This window comes from Garra rufa, chromosome 5 (genome assembly GCF_049309525.1).
Source record: "Garra rufa chromosome 5, GarRuf1.0, whole genome shotgun sequence".
Classification (NCBI taxonomy): domain Eukaryota; kingdom Metazoa; phylum Chordata; class Actinopteri; order Cypriniformes; family Cyprinidae; genus Garra; species Garra rufa.
In genome coordinates this window covers 53,775,561-53,800,656 of record NC_133365.1, presented here as the reverse complement: position 1 = coordinate 53,800,656, position 25,096 = coordinate 53,775,561, and the positions used below count along the sequence as shown (strand labels likewise).

The 25,096-nt window shown below is 33.8% G+C and overlaps 3 protein-coding genes across 3 annotated transcripts in view; 1 reads left to right on the top strand and 2 right to left on the bottom strand.

Moving 5' to 3' along the window:
- The window catches only part of rnf43 (ring finger protein 43), a 184,300-nt gene extending 175,140 nt beyond the window's left edge, over positions 1-9,160 (bottom strand). Inside the window, exon 1 of the mRNA XM_073841340.1 lies at positions 8,571-9,160. Within this exon, the coding sequence (XP_073697441.1) occupies positions 8,571-8,810 (240 nt within the window). The 5' untranslated portion in view covers positions 8,811-9,160. The remainder of the gene's footprint in view (positions 1-8,570) is intronic.
- A 3,396-nt stretch (positions 9,161-12,556) lies between these two features.
- hsf5 (heat shock transcription factor family member 5) lies at positions 12,557-17,390 on the bottom strand. Its single transcript, XM_073840147.1, has 5 exons — positions 16,940-17,390; positions 14,488-14,745; positions 14,156-14,247; positions 12,737-13,144; positions 12,557-12,601 (listed from the first exon to the last, which is right to left on the bottom strand). The coding sequence occupies exons 1-5, from the start codon at positions 17,388-17,390 to the stop codon at positions 12,557-12,559; spliced, it is 1,254 nt and encodes a 417-aa protein (XP_073696248.1).
- Positions 17,391-20,461: 3,071 nt separating this feature from the next.
- On the top strand, positions 20,462-23,659 carry LOC141335598 (transcription elongation factor SPT4). Its single transcript, XM_073841105.1, has 5 exons — positions 20,462-20,643; positions 20,975-21,081; positions 21,394-21,449; positions 22,234-22,287; positions 22,372-23,659. Exons 1-5 carry the CDS (start codon positions 20,575-20,577, stop codon positions 22,437-22,439), a joined length of 354 nt encoding a protein of 117 aa, XP_073697206.1. The 5' UTR covers positions 20,462-20,574; the 3' UTR covers positions 22,440-23,659.
- The last annotated feature ends 1,437 nt before the right edge of the window (positions 23,660-25,096 follow it).

Genomic DNA, 25,096 nt, shown 5'->3' with positions numbered 1-25,096 from the left:
AATTGATTTTCCTTTAGATTTGTATTAATTGCCAAAGCATTTTTAATTTTCACATTTCTAAACATTTTTCAATGTTTTCATGTAATAAGTTTTTCATGTAATATTTTTATTTTACTTGTTTATTTCAATTAAAGAAAATAATATAATAGTTTTAGCAAACAATACACACTGTGAAAATATTTTCTAAATAAAACATTACATTAAGTTAGTTTTACTACTACAAATTTTTACATTAAATTCAATGTGTTACATCCTATACCTTTGTAATTAATTGTGAAATGTAGAATTCTGAGTGAAAATTGTTTTAACACCAATTTTTTTTTAAGCACAGATCATTTGATCTTGTGAGAACCTGAACCTGAATGTTTATGCTTCAATCTATTCTGAAACTCTAAAGGAGACGCACGAGAGATTCCCGAGGGTTTTTTCCCCCTAAGAGAAACATCAGGAGACTAAAGCAAAAGCTTTCAATTTACAGGCTGGAAGACAAACATCAACAGGTCAGGAGCCAAGAGGAGGGACGGACAGCCTGTTATCAGTTTCCAAGAGGGAAATATAGACAGGAAACCCATCTGAATGAGGGGAGGGGAGGCCTATCGGAAGGGCAGAGTAAACAAGCTCCTTTTTAATCATCTAGACTCGTGTTTTCAACCTAGCGCTTTGATCTCGTACTCCATTAACGCATCCATCCCGGCCTCCCTATCATCCGTCCTCCTGAGAGATCAGACGGGACAGGAGATTATTTAGAAGAAAAGTGGAGAGTTACACGATAGATACGAGGCTGCCAAGTCGTCGAGGGCGTTTGCTCGGCTAATTCTAACGTCTGCTGTCCTGCTCGTCGTAAGCCAATGAGCCATTTCTGTAGAGGTCACATGAGAAAAATGAGGTCAGTTTGGAGATCGCCTGATGATAGGGAAGGTTAGGTGAGAGCAGGGCTGGTGATTTGATCAGATCATACATTAGAAGAGGTATTTTGGCTGAAAATCGAATGAAAACATGCATATACTATATAAAATTTTACATATATACATTATCGTTCAAAAGTTTGGTGTCTGTACGATTTTATGCTTCCGAAATAAGATTTTTATGATTGTTTAAAACAGTTGTGCTGCTGAATATTTTTGCGGAAACTGTGATGCATTTTATTTTTCATGATTCTCGGATGAATAGAAGAGTTCAAAAGAACAGCATTTATTAAATCAAATCTTTTGTAACATTATAAATGTCTTCCCTCTCACAATAAATAATTTAATGCATCAATGCTAAATTAAAGTCTTACTTTATTTAAAAAAAAATCCTTTTTAACGGAGTTGAAGTCAAAAGTTTACATACACCTTGCAGTATCTGTAAAATGTTAATTATTTTACTAAAATGAGAGGGATCATACAAAATGCATGTTATTTTTTTATGTAGTACCAACCTGAAGAAGAAATTAAAGACACTAGAGAAAATAACAGTAGAATTTATAAAACTTTTTGTTCAAAAGTTTACATCCCCTTGTTTCTTAATACTGTGTTGTTTCCTGAATGAGCCACAGCTGTGTTTTTTTGTTTAGTGATAGTTGTTCATGAGTCCCTTGCTTGTCCTGAACAGTTCAACCGCCTGCTGTTCTTCAGAAAAATCCTTCAGGTCTGACAACTTTTTTTGTTTTTTTTCAGCAGTTTTGTGAATTTGAACCCTTTCCAACAATGACTGTATGATTTTGAGATCCATCTTTTCACACTGAGGACAACTGAGGGACTCATATGCAACTATTACAGAAGGTTCAAACACTCACTGATGCTCCAGAAGGAAAAAACATGCATTAAGAACCAGGGGGTGAAAACTTTTGAACAGAATGAAGATGTGTACATTTTTCTTATTTTGCCTAAATATCTTGTTTACATGTTTCCTAGAAGTCAAAATATGTTACATTTACTCTGATCTTCAAAGCTCTTAATGCATGGTTTTTCCTTCTGGAGCATCAGTGACAGTTTGAACCTGCTGTAATAGTTGCATATGAGTCCCTCAGTTGTCCTCAGTGTGAAAAGATGGATCTCAAAATCATACAGTCATTGTTGGAAAGGGTTCAAATACACAAAAATGTTGTAAAACCAAAGAATCTGTGGGACTTGATGGATTTTTCTGAAGAACAGCAGGCAGTTTAACTGTTCAGGACAAACAAGGGACTCATGAACAACTATCACTAAACAAAAAAACACATGTGGATCATTCAGGTAACAACACAATCAAGTGTATGTAAACTCTTGTGTGGACTATATGTAAACATCTTTTAAGTGAAATATCTGATTCAGGTCAGTACTAAATAAAAAACAACATGCATTTTAAATGATCCCTTTTATTTTGCTAAAATATGTATGCAAACCCATTTCACCTATTATGCCACCCAAGCACTACTGTAGGTAAGAGGATCTGATCTTAGATCAGTAGCTTCAATCAGGGCCTCAGTATAACCTGATACCGCTCTTTGTGAGCGTTTACAAAGGTTAAGCTGACCTCTCCGCCACAAAGCGCCAAACACACGGGGAGGGGAGAAGGAAGAAACTAACCTAACAGACTTAGAAGGAAAGCACTCTTTTAAACAGATTTGCATCATTTAAATGACCCATCATCATCATAGCTACTGCTAGATTCAAAATCATAGAGTCAAACATTTGGAAATAATTTCATTAGGGACGCACTGAATGTTTGGCAACCGAAATCATTCGTCCCAAAATGGCCAAAAATGTATTTCGGCGTTCGGCTGAATAAGTGAAAATGGCGAATAAATTATACCGAACAATGATGTGACGCGATCAGATAGAGGCGTGCACTAATGCAGCAAACGTGGACAGTGTGGAAGCATTTAAAACTTTCAGAGAACAACGCAAAAATCATTCCAAGCACCGACAGCGAGAAACTGTTTAGTGTCACATCGCATGTCTTCCAGGAGAAGAGAAAGGGCCGGTTGTTGCTGCTTACTGTATGAGGACTGAAATCACCAAATGCCCTTAAACCATTAGTAAATACACTACAGAACGTTATGTTGTCTAATACACAAACAAATTGTATTTATTCTGACAGCGCTGCACCAGCTCCTTAGCCACGGTTCAAAGTCCAATAGGAAAATCTGCCTGATGAGAATCATTCATAAATCTGCTGCTGTCAGTAAAAAGTAGTAGCCTACTGAGGTCTTCTTGTTGGTTTCCAAAGTAAAATTGTAATTTTACTGTTGTTCTGTAAAATAAAATAAAAAAGAAAGACAAAAATAATAATAACAATCATTACAACAGCTCTATTAATACATTTATTCTAACATTCTCCTTTGCTCAGCAAGGCTGCATTTATTTGTGCATTAAAAAACATGCCTGATTCAAGAAAGGGGGTCTTAAAAATGGCCAAAGAATATTATTTTACCCACTTATTAATTTTAAGTTCAATTGTGCTTTGCTGGAAGGCTTTAATGTCTATTAGAATGTTAGAAATGTTCAGTGTTAAATAAATATTTTTAAATTGTTGTTTTGTAATTGATTTTTTTCTTTGAAAAGCAAATACAGGCCATTTAATTTATGCAATGGTGAAAAAAAAACATGGCAAAATACATCAGCCTCTGGCCTGATGTGTAATTTTGTTTGGCTTCGGTGCATCCCTAAAATTCATCAAAAGACTGATTTGTGAGAAAGTCATAACTTTTTATAATCCAAGCAATATGGGAAACAGCACTAAAGACAGGTCTTTGGTAGTGTTTTTTTTTTTTTTTTTAGTTTTTATACTCTACGCCATACATCTGGATAGTTCTAAAAGAAAATCATGCGTCTTACTGACATACAAATAGCAAGCCTGTACTGTACTATTAGAACGATATATGTATGTATATATATAAAATATAATATATTTTTGGTTCAAACAGCAAAAGGTACCACTTGTGTCAAATCAAACTGCACATTTGTAATGCAAAATAAACAGGGCACGTACGATCGGCCTCCATTAAAGACCAGTGGCTGTGCCGAGAGGCCTTTTCTCCTTAAATAAAACATTTCCACCATCATCATGTCTGATCTTGTTTTGCTCTGCCTGTGATCCGCCGACCGGCCCAGAAAAGCCAGTCAAATTTGGGTAGCGCCGCTCGCCAACCTGTGGCCTGGAGAAACAACATGCTTAGGAAGATCAAATGGGATGGGAGATGTGTAATTACTGGTGGTTATGAAAACTGGCTGTCATCCTCAACGCGGCGAATTCAGAGCCGCCCGAGGACAGCCGAGGCAGACACGCCTGGAAAGGCACTAATCCAGCACACTTAACTAAAGACGCAGACTGTTGCTTCACTTCGCTTAGTTTAGAGTTTAATACGGAGGCAAACGAACCGTAGACAATAGAGCTGGCTGATAAATACTAAATGTTCACCATGCAATTTACTGGAAATAGAAAATTAAGCAGCACTGTGAACACGGTAATGATAACGATAATGATCAATCATTTGATAATGATTTGATTCATTTCCATGAAGAACACATCAGAACTCAATTATTAATTAAAGTTTTATTATAAAGTTTTTGTTCATATAAGCGCCACATTTTTTATTAGAACATTTACACATTTTTATTAGAAGATAGAAAAAAATATACAGTTTTAGGAAAAACTAAAAAAGAAATTAGAAAAAAAAATCTGGTTATTTGGTGAAAATTGTTGTGGAAAATGTGTTGTTTTTTAAAATAGACTTTTTGCTGTATTTTACTTTGTATTTTTTTTTTTTATAAAACAAAATTCAAAAGCAAATACAGATACATTACCAGTTATTTAATCAAATATATAATTTTAGAAGAAAAAAAAAAGGTAAATATTCTTCCATGGAAAACATGTCTTTTTTTAACTAGATTTTTATTGTCTTTTACTTACTTTAAAAACTATACAATTAAATAGCAACAACAGACAAAATAAAAAATTTAAAGCAAATTTTGAAATATTACAACAGAAAAATACATATATTTTTAAATTATTGTAAATATTCTTCTTTGTGTTCATTTGGTAAAAAACATGGAACACATTCCTTAATTATTTTAACTAGATTTTTACTATGTTACTTTTTATACTAAACATTTTGATTTTAAAAAGCAACAACGGTTATGGACCAAAAAAAATAAAATACATATGAATTAAGAAAAAAAAAACATGAAATTAGAAAAATAAAATAACATTAACAAATAACACTATATTAAACATTCTGCATTTAAATGGCAACAATGGACAAAATAAAATATCAAAAGCAAATGTCGAAATATTAATTATAATATAAAGATACTTTTAAAGTAAAAAAAAAAATAGAAGGATTATTGTAATATTCTTCTTTATGTTTATTTGGTTTAAAACAGTGGAAAACATTCCTTGATTATTAACTAGATTTTTACTATTATTACTTTAATCATTTTGAATTTAAATAACAACAACAGACAAAAATACATAATACAAATATATGATTATGGATTATATTACATTACGGATTATTTTAACTAGATTTTTACTGTATTTACTTCTTATATTGAACATTTTGAATTCAAATGGCAATATCATAAGCAAATACATACAAATATCCAGATTTATAAATCAAACACATCGCAAAAAGGCCAAAAAATTATCAAGACACAATGGAAGCTTTTCGCCCGGCTCTAGTGTACTCCATACTTTGATGCGCAGCATACAAACACGCTATACAGCAGATCACTTGATATCATTCTTCCCAGCAGCAGATAAAAGCCGTAATGTTGAATTCATGTGGTCAGGCCAAAGGAAAAAGTTAGGGAAGAAAAGATAGAAACTCCCCCCTACCCCCACCTGCTTCTATCACTTTGTCCCCTAGAGGAAGGGAACATTATGCAGGAGGACAATGCGCCAAAGCAAGCCAGGCCTGTTGCAACAGGTTGGCGCTGCAACAAAAAGCATCTGTCTGTGTGACATGCTCTCTGGAAGTGAGAGACTGATACCCTTCTGTAAATCAAACACACATGCACGTATTATCGCTTTGATAATTAGTCATACTCAGCGGATGTTTCTTTACCAATACAAAGCAATTGTTCAAGTACAACTGCCGCTTTGAGTTCGCAAAAAGCCTTTAAAAGGGCTTGAACCTTCAACCTCTGAGTTACAAATCCACAATGTTCTTTTGCATGGGCTTGCAATTACAGTTTACATTCTGCATGTAGATACTAGTCACCGGCGGCATGAATAACACCTCAAAACGCTTAGGATTTTGATAAAACAGCCTACATAAACTCTAACACTTAAACTGAAGAGAGACCAGAATATCTCAGAGACTTTAGACTGGACTTTCTTCAGTAAGAAACCACCTAGCAACCACCCACAACACAGCAGGTTTTCTTCAGATAAAGCAAAAATCTAGCTCCAACTTGCAACAGGACATAGAAGCATGTGTTTCCGCAAAAAAAAACAAAAAAAACCTCTAGGAACACTTTTCTCCATCCGTGTCTAATGAAGCAATCATCTTTTAACGTGAACCGCTGTTAAGCTGATCACAAACATGCATTGCACTAACAAGAAATAGGTTTTAGTTTATTTTTATGATGCAATAACTCGTTCCCACAGGGATGAAGGCTTTCAAGATCCATTTACAGTTAGTGCATCCCCTCTGGCTCGATCTAGATGGCTCTCGCAGAGAATCGCAAAAGCTCACAGCCTTCAAAGCCCGAACATCTGGCAGTATGGCCTCGGAGAACAGACCTAACGCTTTACAGCACCACAAATCTATCAGCTCCAATAAGACCCGGGCAGTTCTTGGCACTCACACGGATGCATTCGATGACTTCCCAGGTGAGCGATTCAGCATACGAGACAACGACAGATCTCGGAAGAGACGCAACAATACCGCTATACACTTCTATGCCATCTGCAAACTCTGTAGACTCTGTAGAGCATGCAAAAGCTGTTACTGTTTCTGGTACTATGTGACAAAGCAGCTATAGTGGCCAGAAAATGACTCCAAATAATAGTCAGGATGTGACTGCATTAATTCTGCCAAATGTTTTGTTAGAAGAGTGACAATAGATGACATTTGCTTTGATCTAACATCTAAAGCAATGGCATTTAGACAGTTTTAAGCAACCAAATACTTATTAAGGATCACTGTCTGCCAGTAAAAGCTTCCAAGACTGAAGATGATCAAGCAAACCTTTGTTGGTGTTTCTGATACTATGACAACACATCTATAGTGGCCACAAAATGATTCAAAATAATAGTCAGGATGTGATTGCATTTATTCTGCCAAATGTTTTGTTAGAAGTGTGACAATAAACGACACTTGCTTTGATCTAACATCTGAAGCAATGACATTCAGACAGTTTTAAGCGACCAAATACATTTTAGGGTCACTGTCTGTCAGTAAAAGCTTCCAAGACTGAAGATGACCATGCAAACAATTGTTGCTGTTTCTGCTACTATGATAAAACTTCAACAGTGGCACCAAAATTAAAAAATTATGGTCAAAACACTTTTCTAATGCAGTGACATTTAAAAGTGTTTACATGAACTGTCTGCAAGTTAAAGCTTCCAAAACTGAAAATGATCTTGCAAAGAACTGTTGGTTTTCCTGATACTATACGATGTGTTTCGTGGCCCAAAAACATAAAATAATAATCTGAAATAAACAGAACCTTATTGCATTTTTAATTTGCTGAATGTTTTGTTAGAAGAGCATGCATGTGCAGTTTCTTTACAATAAATGACACTTGCTTTTTGATTAACACTGCATTACAAAACCTTTAAAAACAATAGTTCAAAACAATTTCTAATGCACAATGACATTTAGACGTTTTTACATTCACTGTTCACAGGCTAAAGCTTCCAAGACCGAAAATGCTTTGATAAAATATCTAATGCATTGATATTCAGACACTTTTAAGAGTTCCTTACATGTCGAAACACTTTTTAGAGATTTTGTCTGCCAGTTAAAGCCTCCAAAAGCAAAGATGACCATGCAAGGAATTGTTTTCTAAAACTGCATGACAAACCATATACAGTGGCATCAAAATTAAAAATAACAATCTACAACAAACACAATGTGATTGTGCACTTGGGCTATTTTTTTCTAATACTAAATGACACGTGCTTTCTAATGCATTGATATTCAGACACTTTTGAGAGTTCCTTACATGTTTGTCTGCTAGTTCCAGCCTCTAAGACGAATGAATAAATGAATAAATGTAAGACCAGGATAATCATGCAAAGAATTGTTTTCTGATATTGCACGACAAAACTGCTACAGTGGCATCAAAATGTAAAAAATTGGTTCAAAACAAACTGAATGCAATTGTGCTTTGATCTGACATCTCACGATCTCAGTTTTAAGTGTTGCTTAAGAGTCCAAACACTTCTAAATTCCAATATCTGCCAGTTAAACCCTCCAAAAGCGAAGCTGCATGAGATACCCAGCTGTATTCCCTTACAGATTCTGTTTTGTTACCCAGACTCTTGAACCAATTTCCCAGTATAAAGAATGTTTTATGGAATGGAAAGGTTCCATGAAGATGGCAAGAAGGGACATCAGTCCAATGCATGAGTGAAAAACAACTTCCAGCTCTTACCTGCATCAGTTTCCCCTCAGCATAGCCTGCACTGCCTCCGGCAAACACCCCTTCTAGGATGATGGGCTTGCTGGTGGGCTCCTGCTTCAGCAGTGACACCTTGATCGTGGCTCGGGGTGCGGAGCGTTCGGACTCCACAGCGGCGGCTAGTTCCAGGCCCGTGTGGCCCAACACCACCTGCAAGGCAGCCATGAGCAGCCACGGCCAGAGCCCGGCCAATCGCCGCACAGGAACCCTCATTGTCCTGGCTGCAGCGGCGGGCTCCGGCCATACATTATGCACTGTCCACAAAGCTATCCGTCCAATCAGAGCTCAGATAAAAGACAGGAGAATCCTTAGAGGTCACTAAAAATGTCCAAAAACCCTGTGGCTGTTAAGTTTTTTTGAGCTCAGCAGGGTTGAAATTGGTAATAAAACAATATTATTAACAACTGAATGGAATTTCAGTTGGTGACTGGCCTGTATCACTGACAGAACATGATTGACAGAGTGACAGAGTGATTGACAGCGGACAGATTCCTGGAGCGAGCATTGATTTAAACGACTGAAAGAGTTTAATATGACCTCCTAAAGGTCAAATCAATAATATGAGAGATTTCCCCGTGTCTTCCCGCGCGTCGTGATTGATAACGTGACGTCATAATAACTCCATTATTGTGTGGTGCGCCGCGTCCACTTCAAAGGATTCCAAACATTCCAGAATGTAACAGGTTGTAGCAGAATCACCGTATCCATCAATGCAACAATGTCTCAGTTATTCCACTCTGATCACGCAGTAGAAAACACGCATGGCAATCCCTCTGTGAACGCCTGCAAATGTTTCCCATGAGGTCCAACATAAAAAAAAAATGCGACGGGAAAAATATTATCCAGATAAAGCTAGAGCTTTGCGGGAGCGATCGAAAAAACTGTCAGGAGAGAGCCGTTTCTGAACACTCATTTCCATGTTCCTTAATGAATTAAAACTTCACAAACCTGTTGGACTCAGATTAAATCTCCACAGATCCATGTCGAGAAATCCAGTCGTTTCAAGTGTAGAATCCGCAAGCGCTGTGCCGTAGTCTCAGTGTTGTTGATCCGAACAGCAGGAACGCTGGAAAAGTTTAAAGTTGAGAGTGAACGCGAGTGTGTGTGTGTGTGTGTGTGTGTACCTGCTGACTGTCAGCGAGGGTGGAGCAGAACTGATCCGACCCATTAAACGCGTGTACACACACACACACACACTCACACACTCACACACAGGCACTGCGCCCTCTAGCTGACATCACTGGAGAAATTAATGAATTACAGAACGATGCTGGATGCTAAAACTGATTTTCCGAATTTAACGTGAATATAATAATCAATATAACAACTGTAACCTTCATAATAATGGGAACAGATCTGGAGAAATTTGTCATTCCATCACTTGCACACCAATGGATCCTCTGCAGTGAATGTGTGCCGTCAGAATGAGAGTCCAGACAGCTGATAAAAACATCGCAATAATCCGTGAGTAATTCACACCACTCAAGTCTATCAATTAATGTTTTAAGAAGACAAAAGCTGTGTGTTTGTAAGAAACAAATCCATTATTAAGTAATAAGTCCATAATTAATAATACTGATTCAGCAAGTGACAGTGAATTCATTTTATGCAAAGTTTGATTTCTTAACTATTCCTTCAAAATCAAATGTTGAAAAATAGTATCTTTCTTTCTTCTTTTTATTTTTATTAGACAAAAAGTATGAATGCTTAATGTGTGTAAATATGAAAATGAGACATTATTTTATGAAATATGCACTAATTTGCATACATTTCTATTACAAAAATCTAAACACTGGATGAAGTCAGTTTCAAAATTCTTATGTAATTTTTTTTTTTTTTTTTTTGACATATTAGAGTCAAATGTTTTGGGGATTTTGGGGATCTCATTTTGTCACTCCATAATAATAGAACACTTTTTTTTTTTACCATTTTGGGGGGAATAAAATATTGCATACAATCAAGCAAATTATATATGAACCAATCCTTCGGTAAAATCCTTCAGAATATATACAGGAATAAAAATGTAAAGTTTGGTGTGTGTTAGTGTTACTGAAGTGGAGATTTATGGCTCAGTGTAGGAAAAAAACTCATTTTGAGAAAAGAGCCTTTGAAAATATGTCTTGTAATTGAAATCTATTGACGCAAATAGATGCTGTAGTGCTATAAAGTCCTATAAAAGAAACAATTAACAGTGTCTTCTGGATGTTTTCTTTTCACTAGTCTGAAAAAACACTTTATGAAACACCAAAAAGCCCAAAATCTCAACCTTGATAGGTGCATGAAAAAACAGTGTTTTTGCTTGCAGTGTCTGCCCTTAAGAGCCAGCTTTTAGCTTTTAAGCATTTTCGAAATAATTCCTTTAATATCCAGAGGTAACTTACTCCACAAAAGTGCCCGAGAATATTTAAAAGACCTACGACCATACATAATAAATCGAATATCCATAAGACTTTGCCTAGCTTTATAACAATGTAGCTCATTGACCCTAGAAAAAAGTGCATTAAAATATGAAGGAACTCTATTATGGATTATTTTATGTACCATTTTTAATTTACTAAATTCTAATCTGCTTAGATATAGGTAACCAATCAAGACATTTTAAAAAGGGAAACCTCCACATGTGTAAAACAACTAAACCCTGAAACTAACCTTATCAATTTATTCTGAGATTTTTGTAATTTACCCAACCAACCATGAGACAAATCAGACATCCAAGAAATGCATGCATATTCGAAATGTCATGACACTAAACATGACGCAAGTAATTTAATATTCTGTTTATCGAGAAAACTAACATGTCTGGCAAGAAATTTTGTTCTAGCATTAACCTTACCCAGAACTTTCATAGCCATACTTGCACCACTTAAATCATTGTCAAGGACACATCCAAGATAATAACAGCAGTTATATTTGATATTAAACAATCCCCACCTAAACAGACATCTTAGAAACCTAAAAAAAAATAATATGGATTCTGTTTAGCCTAAATGCAACATTGTCTCTTACCTAAATTCACTTTTATCCTACCAACATCCTTATTTGAAATTAATTAAGCAGAATCAGAATATAAAACGCCTATTTCGGCGCCTATTTTGGATTTGTCTTTATAAAGATTTCGATTTGCATGAAAGACAGGTTTTTTAATTACAGTAGGACTGTTTTTTAGTGAAACCTAGTGACTGTAATTTTCTGATGTCACAGGACAAAACACGTTAATTACACTATTTAACATTATACTTAACTGTTAATTCAATTATAAATAGGTAATTTTATGTTCTTAGGGAATGAGCATTCAGTATACTGGACATTTATGAACTGGTTTATAATATGATAATATATTAAATATAATTATCTGAGCATTCAAAATAACAGAAAAAAACAGCAATGACACACCTTGAGCCTTGGTTTGCATTTATTAAAATTCAAAAAAGCTGAAAACAAATCAGTTCATTCAATGCTATTATGACTTAAATTATATAACAATCTTTATAAGTACCGAAATATATAGTATATAAGATAAATAACAAAAATTTATATGATATAAGATTAAAATTACATTCAGTGTAGATATTTAAAGCATGTGTATTTTACATAAATACAAAAAATGGCATGCAATATTAACTTAACATACTTTTAAATAGTTCATTAAATTTGTAAAATAATGTAAATAACGTATATCACTATATCAATAAAAATTAAGTTAATAATTAAATAATCATAAGAATAAATAATTAAGTGAATTAAATGATTAATAACTTTAAAGCATATTGTTTTTATTATGATGCTTGTCATTTGCATATGCTGATGAATTCTGATGAATTCTGTCCTCTGTGGATCATAACAACCATAAAGTCATAAAGTTAGAAAAAAATGTGAATGCTTGTTTAAAAACATGATGTGAGGATGTGATAGAATCTGAAACTGTCCTACCTAAAGTACCTGCAGTGAGTCTTGCTCTGTCAGTTTCTGATGCTTTCCTCCTCCACTTTTTGATCTGCAGCAGCCTGATTAAGAGTATTGAGTTATAGCAATCAATCCACAAAGGCTCAATTTTAATTTAAGTAGATTGTGATACTGTATCTTTAGCAAAAACAACACACACTTAAAGACCAACTAAGATAATACCAATGTCTTTTGACCTTTTTTGAGGCCTCCTGAGATGCTGAATCATCTTCTCTGAGGTGGCTGGCTCCTTGCTTCTCAACATCACATCCCTCAGACTCCAGTTTGATGTAGTGAGAGGAAGAGGGACGCTCGTCTCTCACCGGACTGGATGCTGCCGTGTTGATCCTGGAGCTCTGAGGACTGTCAGGTTCGGGTTTGGAGGCAGCAGGTAAAGTGTAGAGAGACGGACTGGAAGAGGGGTACTGGCCTTTCACAGGGGTACCCACACGGACTATGTGGACATTGGGTAAACCCTGGAACTCATCCACCATTTGGAACACCCTGTCGAGGTTCACATCGGCCCTCTGATACTCAGCCGTAACGTGTGAGGGCCAGTTTGCAGTTTGGATGCTGTTGTGATGGTGGCTCACTGGATAGTTGTGCTAGAGTAATAACAATGAAAATCTTTGAATTTTAAAATGTAAAGATAAATTAAAATACTTTATTTAATGTATCAGGTCCTTTGGTCCTATATATATATATATATAAAACAATACCAGTCAAAGTTTTTGAACTGTAAAATGTTTAATGTTTTTTTTTGTATCTGCTGCTCACCAAGCCTGCATTTATTTGATGATGTTTTGTTGTTTATTCCTGTGTTTTCAAAACTGAATTTTCTGCATCATTACTCCAGTCTTCAGTGTCACATGATCATTCAGAAATCATTCTAATACTGATTTGCTGCTCAAAAACTGTTTTCTAAATACATTCATTTTCAGGTTTATTTGATGAACAGAAAGTTTGTCTAAAATGGAAATCTTTGTATCATTATACATTTATTATAAATTTAAAATAATTTTAAATATAAATGTATCACTTTTGATCAATTTAAATAATCCTTGCTAAAATAAAAGTATTAATTTCTAAAAAAATAAATAAAAAGTATACTGACTGCAAGTTTTTGAATGGTATAATGTATAATGTGTTACAAAAGATTTTTATTTCAGATAAATGCTGATCTTTGAATCTTTCTATTCATCAAAGAATCCTGGGGAAAAAATACTCAGCTGTTTCAAATATTGATAATAATAATACAAATTTTATTGAACAGCAAATCAGAATATTAGAATGATTTCTGAAGGATCATGTGACACTAAAGACTGGAGTAATGATGCAGAAAATGTAGCTTTGATCACAGGAATAAATTACATTTTAATATATTCAAATAGAAAATGGTTATTTTAAATAGTAAAAATATTTCAAAATTGTACTGTTTTTGTTGTACTTTGGATCAAATGAATGCAAATACATACTTTACAAATTACATTGCAAATCTTGTGACTGGTAGTTGTGAATCTACAGTTTTGTGAGATTCATGCAGATATACAGTAGTTATTTATGATTATTAATTATCAAAAATATATGCACCATATGAACTGTGTAATGTTTCTCACCGGGTAATAAGCATAATGTGAATATGGCAGAGCTGTTAGATCTCTACCTGCTTGATCTGCTTCAATAAAACCAGTATTGCAACACTGACAAACTACTGAGAGCAAGACAAACAAACATGTGTTCAACAAAACAATGCAATACATTCAGAAATAGAAACACAACAGTAACAGCTTCAACTCAGAAGCTGCTCTAAAAATGAGGAGAATGGTGATGTTTCCGCAAATCTGAGCACAGATCTCTTCACAAACTCTAGAGTGAAAACTAAAATTTTATACAATGGCTTTATTTAATGAATTTATTTAAAGCACTGTAGGGTAAAGTAAGTCAGTACCTGGTGAGTAAAATCCAGGAGGATAGGACAGCTGATGTGGAATATACTTAGGCTCTTGTGGAAACAGAACGCTGGGAGTGGACTGAACCCTGTGAGGATTGTTGTACGGATTGAAGTGGATGACAGAAACCGGGATGCCTTTGTTAGAGTAGAAGGGAGGCACATCGCTGTAAGGAAAGGTCCAGGAGTGCGGAGGGATCGGGCTTCGGTCAGACTCCTTCTGCTGATGGGATACAGAACCAAAATGCTGATGTTGGTCTGCAGAAAGAAGCAAGTATAAAGGAGAAGTTAACAGATCATCGAAGGATTTAAAAAGCTACACAATTTTATGCTTGCCCTAAATTTTCATATATGGAACTGACTTTTTAATAACACTGTTTGTGTTTCATGGGAAAAAACCCAACCTCAGATAAAATTAACTTATTGTTTTATTATTTATAATATAGCTTTGGTTACGTTTTCACTGTTATAATTAATGCAATGTCTTCAGACCCAATAACATACTTTTGAATTATGAACTAGAGCATTTTCATTAAAGACTACATATACTGCATATCTCATTAAATGCTAAAACTCATTGGTTGCATTAACAAATTAATATTTTTTATTTAATTTTTAAGTTTTGGACAGATTTCCCCAAACGCCCTCATGCATGTGTCAAGTGCGTAGCGCTGAAACCCTATTGTAATTGTTAGAATGGCTAAGGATCTGCAATCTCCAAGTAAAACTGATCATGCAGACCAAACCGTAAGTTGTAGAGACTTGAAACTTGGAGGGATGGTAGTACTCTCACCGCCGACAACGTCACCAAGTCTCGCCCCAATTGGCCAGACGGGGGCGCTACAGCAATCAAAAGTACAAAATCGCTTATAACTTCTAAACCATCAGCAGGGTCAAGTGTCTTATGTCGCTGGAAAAATTTTCAGATATTTTGGATTTTTTTAAAAACCTTTTGCAAGTCGGCACCGATAGCCTTGTGGGCAGAACGTCGACATACAGCGCCATTGCGCTCCGGGCGTCCCGTGTTCGAATCCTGGCTTGAGGACCTTTCCTGATCCCACCCCTATCTCTCTCCCACTACGTTTCCTGTCAATTCTGATCAGTCCTGTCATAAAAATGGCAAAAATAAATCTTAAAAAAAAAACTTTTGCAAACTGGTCCAAGATTTTCGGCCAATCAGCGCCAAACCAGTGCAGAAAGATTCTCTCTGGAGTGAACATAAAGGGGCACGGCCACTTTTAGTAAAATGCCTATAACTCTTGAATGGAAAGTGATACCTTCACCAAACTCAATTTGAGGTCACAGGAAAAAAAATAGCAGAGCTTTGCCACTTGGAGGTGCTTTAGGGGTAGGGAAAAACCGTAAAAATGGCTTTAACTACACTACCATTTGTCCTATCAACATGAAAGCTGAGCACGGTTGTGGAACAAAGTGCCACACGTGTCTATAAGGACATTTGTGTATCCCAAAAGAACATGGCCGCCATTGGCCGATGAAGTTGGACACCTATTAGACAAAGTTAACAGAGGCCGATTGGAACAAAACTTGGTGGGCTTGTTACACTCACAGCCCCAAACGTCTGTGAGAAATTTGAAAGAAATTGGCCACTGGGGAATAATATAGCATTCCAGCAGCGTAAACGATTGTACATTGCGTGTTTTTTCCGCACATACACACTATTTGTATCATAAAAAAACTACTTTTGCAAACTAGTCCTAGGTTTTTCCAATTGTTTTATTTTTTTAATATATGATCCTCAGGCTTTTGAGGAATGTTTATTTGTTCATACCTCGATCATAACACATATTATTGGATATATAGACCATATATTGGAAATATATTGACCACCCATTACAAGTAATGCAAGTTATGTAATAATATAACTTTTTCTACAGTACAGACATCAGTTTACTTTTCTCTAAACCTGAGGCTTTTGGAGTGAAAAGTCTTTTACATCTGCAAAACATAGAACTTTTTATATTAAAAACAAACAAGCAAGCCCTGCCCAGATTTAAACAGCAATGCAAAAGCAATTTAACGCATTACTTTCCATGAAAAGTAACATAATTAGTTACTTTTTTAGGGAGTAGCTCAATATTGTAATGCATTACTTTTAAAAAGACTTGAGGCTGTAAAGGTGCTTCAACTATGTACTGAGTTAGGGGTATGAATACTTATGCAATGTACTTATTTCAGTGTTTTATTTCTAATACATTTGTAAAATTTGCAAATCTGGTTTTTGCTTTGTCATTATTATGGTGTATGGAGTGTAAACTGATGTGGGGAAAGACTAATTTAAAGCAGTTTAACACATTGCTGCAACAAAACAAAATGTGAAAAAATTAAGGGGTATGAATACTTTTGGAAGGCACTGTATATGTGCCATAAAAGCCTACTCAAAGCCTACTATTATGTTTACTGTTCAACCTTGTATATAAAAAGTCAAACTGGCCTCTTTTGTGTTGAGACTGCTGATGGTTTCGCCGTGGGGGACGACAGGTCACCTCCTCTCCAGACTGCATCTTGGTCTTGTTACCGATTGTGAGTCTCTTCATATGGACTAGAAGCTCTGGCTGACCCTGTTTGAAGTAGGGATTGTGGAAGTGGTGCAGGTTGCGGGGTCTATTTTTGAAGGGCACGTCAAAAACCTTCCGGAAGCCGTAGAGGTTGAGCTGGCGGATGAAGCTGGTAAAGTTGGTGGTCTTGAACAGTTTAGCATCTTGTTTGACCGGTGACAACAGTTCGTCCTCAAACCGCTGCTGGTCCACAGTCAAGCTCTCTCCATCTGGGCTCCAGAAGACTGAGTCGTTATGGGGATTGTTTATCAAGCGCCACAACTTAGCCGGGAAGTTATTGTAATTAATGTGAATTTTGAGAAGAGATCTATCAAACTCCACATCCATCATGGTCTATTGCAAAAAAAAAAAAAAAAAAAAATCATTATAGAATTGTTGTTGTTGTTTTCATTTATTCAATCATATCCATTCCATTAGGAAACTAGGAAATTTTGTTTAAAGTCACCCTCTAAAATTGCTTTAGAACAAACTTAGCTTAAAATACTTTTAAAAAATCATGAAATATTTAGGAAAAAAAATCACATAATTAAAAATATTTGTGACCCTGGACCACAAAACCAGTCTTAAGTCGCTGGGGTATATTTGTAGCAATAGCCAAAAATACATAGTATGGGTCAAAATGATTGATTTTTCTTTTATGTCAAAAATCATTAGGAAATTAAGTAAAGATCATGTTCCATGAAGATTTTTTGTAAAATTCCTACTGTAAACCTATCAAAATGTAATTTTTGATTAGTAATATGCATTGCTAAGAACTTAATTTGGACAACTTTAAAGGTGATTTTCTCAGTATTTTGATTTTTTGCACCCTCAGATTCCAGATTTTCAAATAGATGTATCTCGGCCAAATATTGTCCTATCCTAACAAACCATATACATCAATAGAAAGCTTATTTATTGAGCTTTCATATGATGTATATATCTCAGTTTTGTAAAATTTAACCTTATGACTGGTTTTGTGGTCCAGAGTCACATTTGTGTTTTCTATTTGATTCCATTATGAAAGTCTTATTTTCCCCAGTTTGTTTACATTCACTCTCTAAAATTGCTTCAGAACTAATTTTTAATTAAAAAAATGACCTGCAGATAATGGAAACTACATAAACATCACTATAATTCAATACAAACACATAATAACAACATTATCACATCGTTACTTTTTCAAACATGTCGTTAGTTCATAATAGATACGTTTTAGATTGAATAGATCATTAGGAATATTCAGTAAAGATGAAAGTTGTGATCATAATAAAACACAATATACATGTATATCATCAAAAACTATAAATTTTGTTAGTGAAAATCGATTAATTAATGTCTTTACGTGTCTTTATATTTACCATCTCCTTTCAGAACCGTTAGTGGAACCGTTATGCGCGTTCACATATAGAACGCATTTAAACCGCATTGGAATGAGATCACGTGATCTCTAAACTCACGTGAGTAAACAGCGACCTCTATTGGCTGTTGTGATCGGTACGGTTTGTTTACAGACACCTTCTAAAATCGCTTTAGAGCTCATTTTGTATAAAAACTATTTTGAAACATTCTGGAATATTTTGTGAAAACATTATAGACTTAATAGGCTTTGGATTTTTATTCATTCGATCATTTTCATTCCATTTAAGAAGTCTTATTTTCACCAGTTTGTTTACAGTTACCCTCTAAAAATTGCTTTAGAACTAATTTTGTTTAAATATTTAGTCAAAAAATAAATAAAGAAATAAAAATAAAGAAATAAAGAAATTAAGAAAGAAATAAAGAAAGAGAAAAACATTATAGAATTGTTTTTTGTTGTTGTTTTTATTTATTCGATCATATCCATTCCAATACGAAACTCTTATTTTGCATATTTCATTTACAGTTACCCTCTAAAATTGCTTTACAACTAAATTTGCTTAAAAATACTTTTGAAAATCATGGAATATTTAGAAAAAAATAACATTACATTAAAAGTATTTGTGTTTTCTATTCAATTCCATTATGAAACTCTTATTTTGCCCAGTTTGTTTATGATCACCCTCTAAAAATATTTTAGAACAAATTTAGCCTAAAAATACTTTTGAAAAATCATGGACTATTTAACAACAAAAACTTAATTAAAAGGCTTTGTGTTTTCTATTCAATTCCATTGTGAAAGTATTATTTTGACCAGTTTGTTTACAGTCACTCTCTAAATTGCTTTAGAACAAATTTAGTTTAAATATTTAGTCAAAAAATAAAGAAACAAAAAGAAAGAAAGAAACAAAAACATTATAGAATTGTTTTTTGTTGTTGTTTTTTATTTATTCGATCATATCCATTCCATTACGAAACTCTTATTTTGTATATTTCATTTACAGTTACCCTCTCAAATTGCTTTACAACTAATTTTGCTTAAAAATACTTTTGAAAAATCATGGAATATTTAGAAAAAAATAACATTACATAATTAAAAGTATTTGTGTTTTCTATTCAATTCCATTATGAAATTCTTATTTTGCCCAGTTTGTTTATGGTCACCCTCTAAAAATGCTTTAGAACAAATTTTGTTGAAAAAAATATTTTGAACCATCATGGAATATTTAGAAAAAAAAATGGAATTATTAAGCTTTGTGTTTATCATTCATTCTATCATTTCCACTCCATTACAAAACTTTTTTCACCCCTAGTTTATTTACAGTTACCCTCTAAAATTACTTTGGACCAAAAGTTTTTTTTTTAACCATCATGGAATATTTAGAAAAAAACATTATGGAAGTATTAGGTTTTGTGTTTTCTATTTATTCGATCGCTTTCATTCCATTATGAAACTCTTATTTTGCCCAGTTTGTTTACACTTACCCTCTAAATCACTTTGGAACAAATGTGTATTTATTTATTTATGTATTTATTTATTTTAACCAACTTGGAATGTTTAGAAAAAAAACATTATGAAATTATTAGGTTTTGTGTTTTCTATTTATTCGATCACTTTCATTCCATAATGAAACTCTTATTCTGCACAGTTTGTTTACAGTTACCCTCTAAAATTTATTTGGAACAAATGTTTGTGTGTTTTTTAACCATCATGAAATGTTTAGAAAAAAACATTTTGGAATTATTAAACTTTGTGTTTTCCATTCATTCTATTATCTCCATTCCATAAATAAACTCTTATTTTGCCCAGTTTGTTTACAGTCGCCCTCTAAAATTGCTTTGGAACAAATGTATTTATTCATATATTGAACCAATATGGAATATTTTTTCACTCGTTCCATTATTTCGTAGTCACAAACATACCTACAGGCCAATTATCTTGAATTCTGAAAAACTAACAATATACGTTAATTATATGCCCCAAAATAAAAAATTGATCTTGATATATTTCCTTTCACGGTCGAGTGGCGCATATCAATGACGTCATTAAACGGCGCCGATTGTGGCCAGCGAACGCTAACAACTCGTTGAAAAAAAAAAATCGTTGTTCTGAGGCATCTATTAAGATATTTTTGTTTTATTTTTCCAAGTATATTTCACTAAAGAAACAGAAATGTCTCTGGAGACCGTTCCGAAAGATCTGCGTCATTTGAGAGCGTGTCTGCTGTGCTCTCTTGTCAAGGTAAACTAGGCATTCATCAAAACAGATGCTTTGTTTATTAATTTAATTTATATGTATACACATTTAGACACAGCAGATGAGTATAGCAAGATTACGCTGGTTTAAAACTCTATACATAGACTTTATCTTACTACGATAATGTTTTTTTAAATGAACATGTTTTAAATATACTATGGCGAGCCTATGTGTATTATACTGTGTACATAAAACATTATACTGCTAGATACAGTCATAGATATTACAATTACAACATAGTTTGTTTAACTGTGGAAATGTGTATATTTAGATACTAACTCTAAATATTTTCTTTTGTTTCTTTTTCTGGTTTCAGACTATTGATCAGTTTGAGTATGATGGATGTGACAACTGTGAATCATACCTGCAGATGAAGGGCAATCGAGAGATGGTCTATGAGTGCACAAGCTCTTCTTTTGATGGGTGGGTAATGATATTTCTTACAGATAAACAGATAATTCTCTCCATCATCATTTACTCTCATTGTATGGCTAAAAATAGAGCTATTTGGCAGACGTTTTGTCCATGAAATGACAATAAGTGGTGGATCACCTTTAAAAAAAGCACCATTAGAGTAACCCATGCAATTTAGGAAAGAGAATTAGACTGGTTTGGAAAGTTATGGTGTGTCAAAGATAGTAGGATTTACATTTTTGAGTCAATTATTTGTTTAAAACACACACGTACGTTTGTTGGATTGAATTTGAGCACTAATAGATGATGTCTTCATTATAGTGTTATTGCTATGATGAGCCCAGAGGACAGCTGGGTGGCAAAATGGCAAAGAATCGGTGAGTATTCGAGTGTACTTTGTTCAGAAGCAGTCAGATGGAGTTGCTTTTGCTCATTTCTGTATTTCATTTTGTACTTAATTATATAGCACTTTTACACAATACAGATGACAAAATATGGAAGTCATTTTGTGCCATTTTTAAAGAAATCAATTTATTTTCTAAAAATGAGAATCAGATTATTTCGACTTACAGAATCATATTTTTTACCTAACTGTGGTGGGAATGGGCCTCTTGCTCGAACAGTAAGCCCTGCCCCCTGATTAACATAGGATTTGTATACAAGTTACTTCTGAAAATGAAAACTGAAATAAAAGAGACAATAAAAAGAAAAATAAACTTTACATTTTGATTTGAATTGTGTCACTATTATTGCATGACCATTAATAAAAAGCTTTGTAACAACTGGAAAACATTTTCTTTTTCATATTTACCTTTTCATTTTAAGATTGCCAGCTTTGACTCGAGATTGCATTGAAAATGAAGTCAAATCACCAACTGCATTCTGTTTTCCAATTTGTCAGGGAAAATGCATTGTCACAGTGAAAATGAAATCATTTCGTTTCAAATTTTGGCACAGATTTCGCGTATAGCTTTTTATAACGAAATTGGTAATCTGGTTTTCATTTTCATTTTTAGAAATAAATTGCATAAATAAACAGGAAAATAACAGTGTTAATGTTGCATCAATTATGCAACAACTTTATTTACAGCTATAAAGCAGTTTTGCAGAAGGCAAAAGTGTCATTATTCAGTTCAGTAACAGTGTGGATGTCTTTCTCAGGTAACTTCAAGCCAGGTGTCTATGCGGTTACAGTAACGGGTCGGTTACCTCCAGGTCAGTGTCTGATTTTGGTCTCGTTCAGCAGAATGGCTCTCTAATGACTATTTTCTGAGGTTGATTGTGTGTTTTGTCTCTCAGGTGTGGTGCGAGAGCTGAAGAGCAGAGGCGTCATCTATAGATCCAGAGACACGGCTGTTAAAACATGAAAACATCAGTTTATGCATCACATGTTTGTAAAGTTACGTATATAACCAGCTGTTTTAGTGACTGCTGATCTGTTATTTCATTTAATGTCTTTTTTTTTTTTTACTTACACTTTTTGGGTATTTGGAGTGATAATTGTTTGATAGACGGATAAACGATTGATTTAAATATTCCACGTAAATGATTTAAACATGAATAAACGTTTTATAAACTGCATTTTGTTTCAGATTTATACCTTTTTGTTTTTTAATATGGTCAGTGAGGGTTTCTATAGTTAGTGTTAATTTACTTGAAAAGGTTTTAATCTGAGCAGAAAGTCTTTCATGTACCCTTTAAAAAATGTAAAAGGTTCTTCACAGCGATGCCATAGAAGAACCATTTTTGGTTCCACAAAGAACCATTGAGTCAAAGGTTCTTTTTTTTTTATATATTTAAAAATTTACAAAATTTTATTTTTTTCCAAAGCCTTTTTTTTTTTATTATTATCATAATTTTACTAACAATTTACAGAGTCAAAGGTTCTTTAAAGAACCATCTCTTTCTTAACTTTTTTTTATAATCTGAAGAACCTTCTTTCGCCACAAAATACCTTTTGTGAAACAGAAAGGTTCTTTATGAAACCATTTAAACACCTTTATTTTTAGGAGTGAACTGCAAAAATGCACGTATTTCATGTTTTTTTTTAAGTACAAATATCTAAAAATCCTTAAATTAAGATTTTACTTTAGAGATGCAAAATGAAGATATCAAGTCTTGTTTTCTGAGAAACAAAACTGAGTCAGTTTATGCTTAAAACAACAACAAATATCTGTCCGTGAGGAATGAAAACTTGTTTCCCTTTTGATTTAGATTTTTCTGAGCCCATTTTTATGACCCTGGACCACAAATCCAGTCATAAGGGTCAATTTTTTTAAATTGAGATTTAGTCATAATCTGAAAGTTAAAAAGTATTGATGTATGATTTGTTATGATAAGGCATTTTTTTTGCAGAAGGTAGAGCTATTTGAAAATCTGGAATCTGAGAAAATTGCCTTTAAAGTTGTCCAACTGAAGTTCTTAATGCATATTACTAATCAAAAATTAGGTTTTGATACATTTTCAGTCTAAATTGACAACATATCTTAAACATGATCTATTTAATATCCTAAAGATTTTTGTCATAAAAGAAAAATGTATAATTTTGACCTATACAATGTATTTTTTTATTTTGCTACAAATACATCCGTGCTACTCAAAACAGGTTTTGTGGTCCATTTGTTCTCGTTTTAGTCATAAGCTCACTCATAAACTTTTTCATTTTAAGCAATTTCTCAAACCAAGATTTGTCATTTTGTTTAAGTAAATGTATTTTGATCTAAGAATCACTTGACATTAGTACTGTAAAACAAGACAAAAATACAGAGGAAGAATTTTTTTTAGTAGAAGTTATTTCCATATCCTAGTGTTTGGGAGCAGAGCTGTTCAAGTCGTAAATTGACCTTCATTAAAACAGCAGAAACTGGTCATTTTGAGGTGATACCATGAGAGGGCGCAGTCGCTCTGCAAACTCTTGCTGACTGTCACAAATGCTGCTAGAAATAAAATTGACACCAGCTTGAGAAACAGAAAAGCAGACGTGGAATTAAGAGCTAAGAGTCATTAATAGGGTTTAGCAAGACTCTGATATTATGGCTAATGAACTGAACACCCCATTAACTAATTAATAACTCATTTAATCTGTTTATTCAACAGCCATGATGCAATAAACAGTGCATTGTGTTGGTTAGGAAAAGTGTGCTGTTACTTTTATATATTTCAAATTATTCTTGTTTGGTATTTTATTCCTACCTTTATACACTTGTGGTGCTCCTGGTAAAATGTCCAGCCTGCAAAACGTGCTGTATTATTACCAAATACTGGATTCAGTCTTTTTTATCAACTTGTTTTCTTTCAGTTATCACAGGTTTTGTATTTGTTTTTGAAACTGATGTGTTTTAAGCCTCATTGATGTGAGCTTATGCTTTTTTTAACTTCTCACTTGAAAAAACTGAGGTCCAACAGAAATTCAAAATCTGTGATAAATGAAAGAAAACAAGTTGACAAAAAGATTCAATCCAAGATTTAATGATATAAGAGCAAAGAAATTCTACAGCACAGCAAGGGTTAAATTATTGAACTGAGTAAATGTAAGTGAACAAAGTAGATCTGACTAACTAAACAATTACTCTCATTATACAGTCCGTATGAAAGCATGTTGGGAAATTCAGATTTCCTTCACTTTGTGTGCAATTTACATTTTAAAATGAAGTATACTGACATGAAATGAATAACAATTGATCATTTTAAGATTGAAGATGAACAAAAAATCTTTTTTATGCATTTATTTTGGCATGTGCAACTGAAAAAATCATGCAAGTAATATTCTTTTATTAAGGTAGTATAGTTATTTATTATCGCAATATTTACAAAACCACTGAATATGTTTAATTCAGGCAGATGACCTGTGTTTTTATAATTGTGACAATAAATGCCATGTCTGGAGGAAATGATCATAAAAGGCAACAAAGTGTCACACACAAATAATTATTCATATTATAAACACTGCAACCAAAATTTGATGACGATTTTAAGATGAGCTTTTAAAAAACAGTTTCTTTTTTTTGATGCAGATGTGGGAAGC

Coding starts and splice junctions, on each gene's coding strand:
- hsf5 (XM_073840147.1), bottom strand. CDS start 17,390: ATGGATGTGGAGTTTGATAGATCTCTTCTCAAAATTCACATTAATTAC. Junction 14,746..16,939: donor GCAGTCTCAACACAAAAGAG/GCCAGTTTGACT, acceptor TTCTTTCTGCAG/ACCAACATCAGCATTTTGGT. Junction 13,145..14,155: donor CACATTATGCTTATTACCCG/GTGAGAAACATT, acceptor TTATTACTCTAG/CACAACTATCCAGTGAGCCA.
- LOC141335598 (XM_073841105.1), top strand. CDS start 20,575: ATGTCTCTGGAGACCGTTCCGAAAGATCTGCGTCATTTGAGAGCGTGT. Junction 20,644..20,974: donor TGCTGTGCTCTCTTGTCAAG/GTAAACTAGGCA, acceptor TTCTGGTTTCAG/ACTATTGATCAGTTTGAGTA. Junction 21,450..22,233: donor GGCAAAATGGCAAAGAATCG/GTGAGTATTCGA, acceptor TGTCTTTCTCAG/GTAACTTCAAGCCAGGTGTC.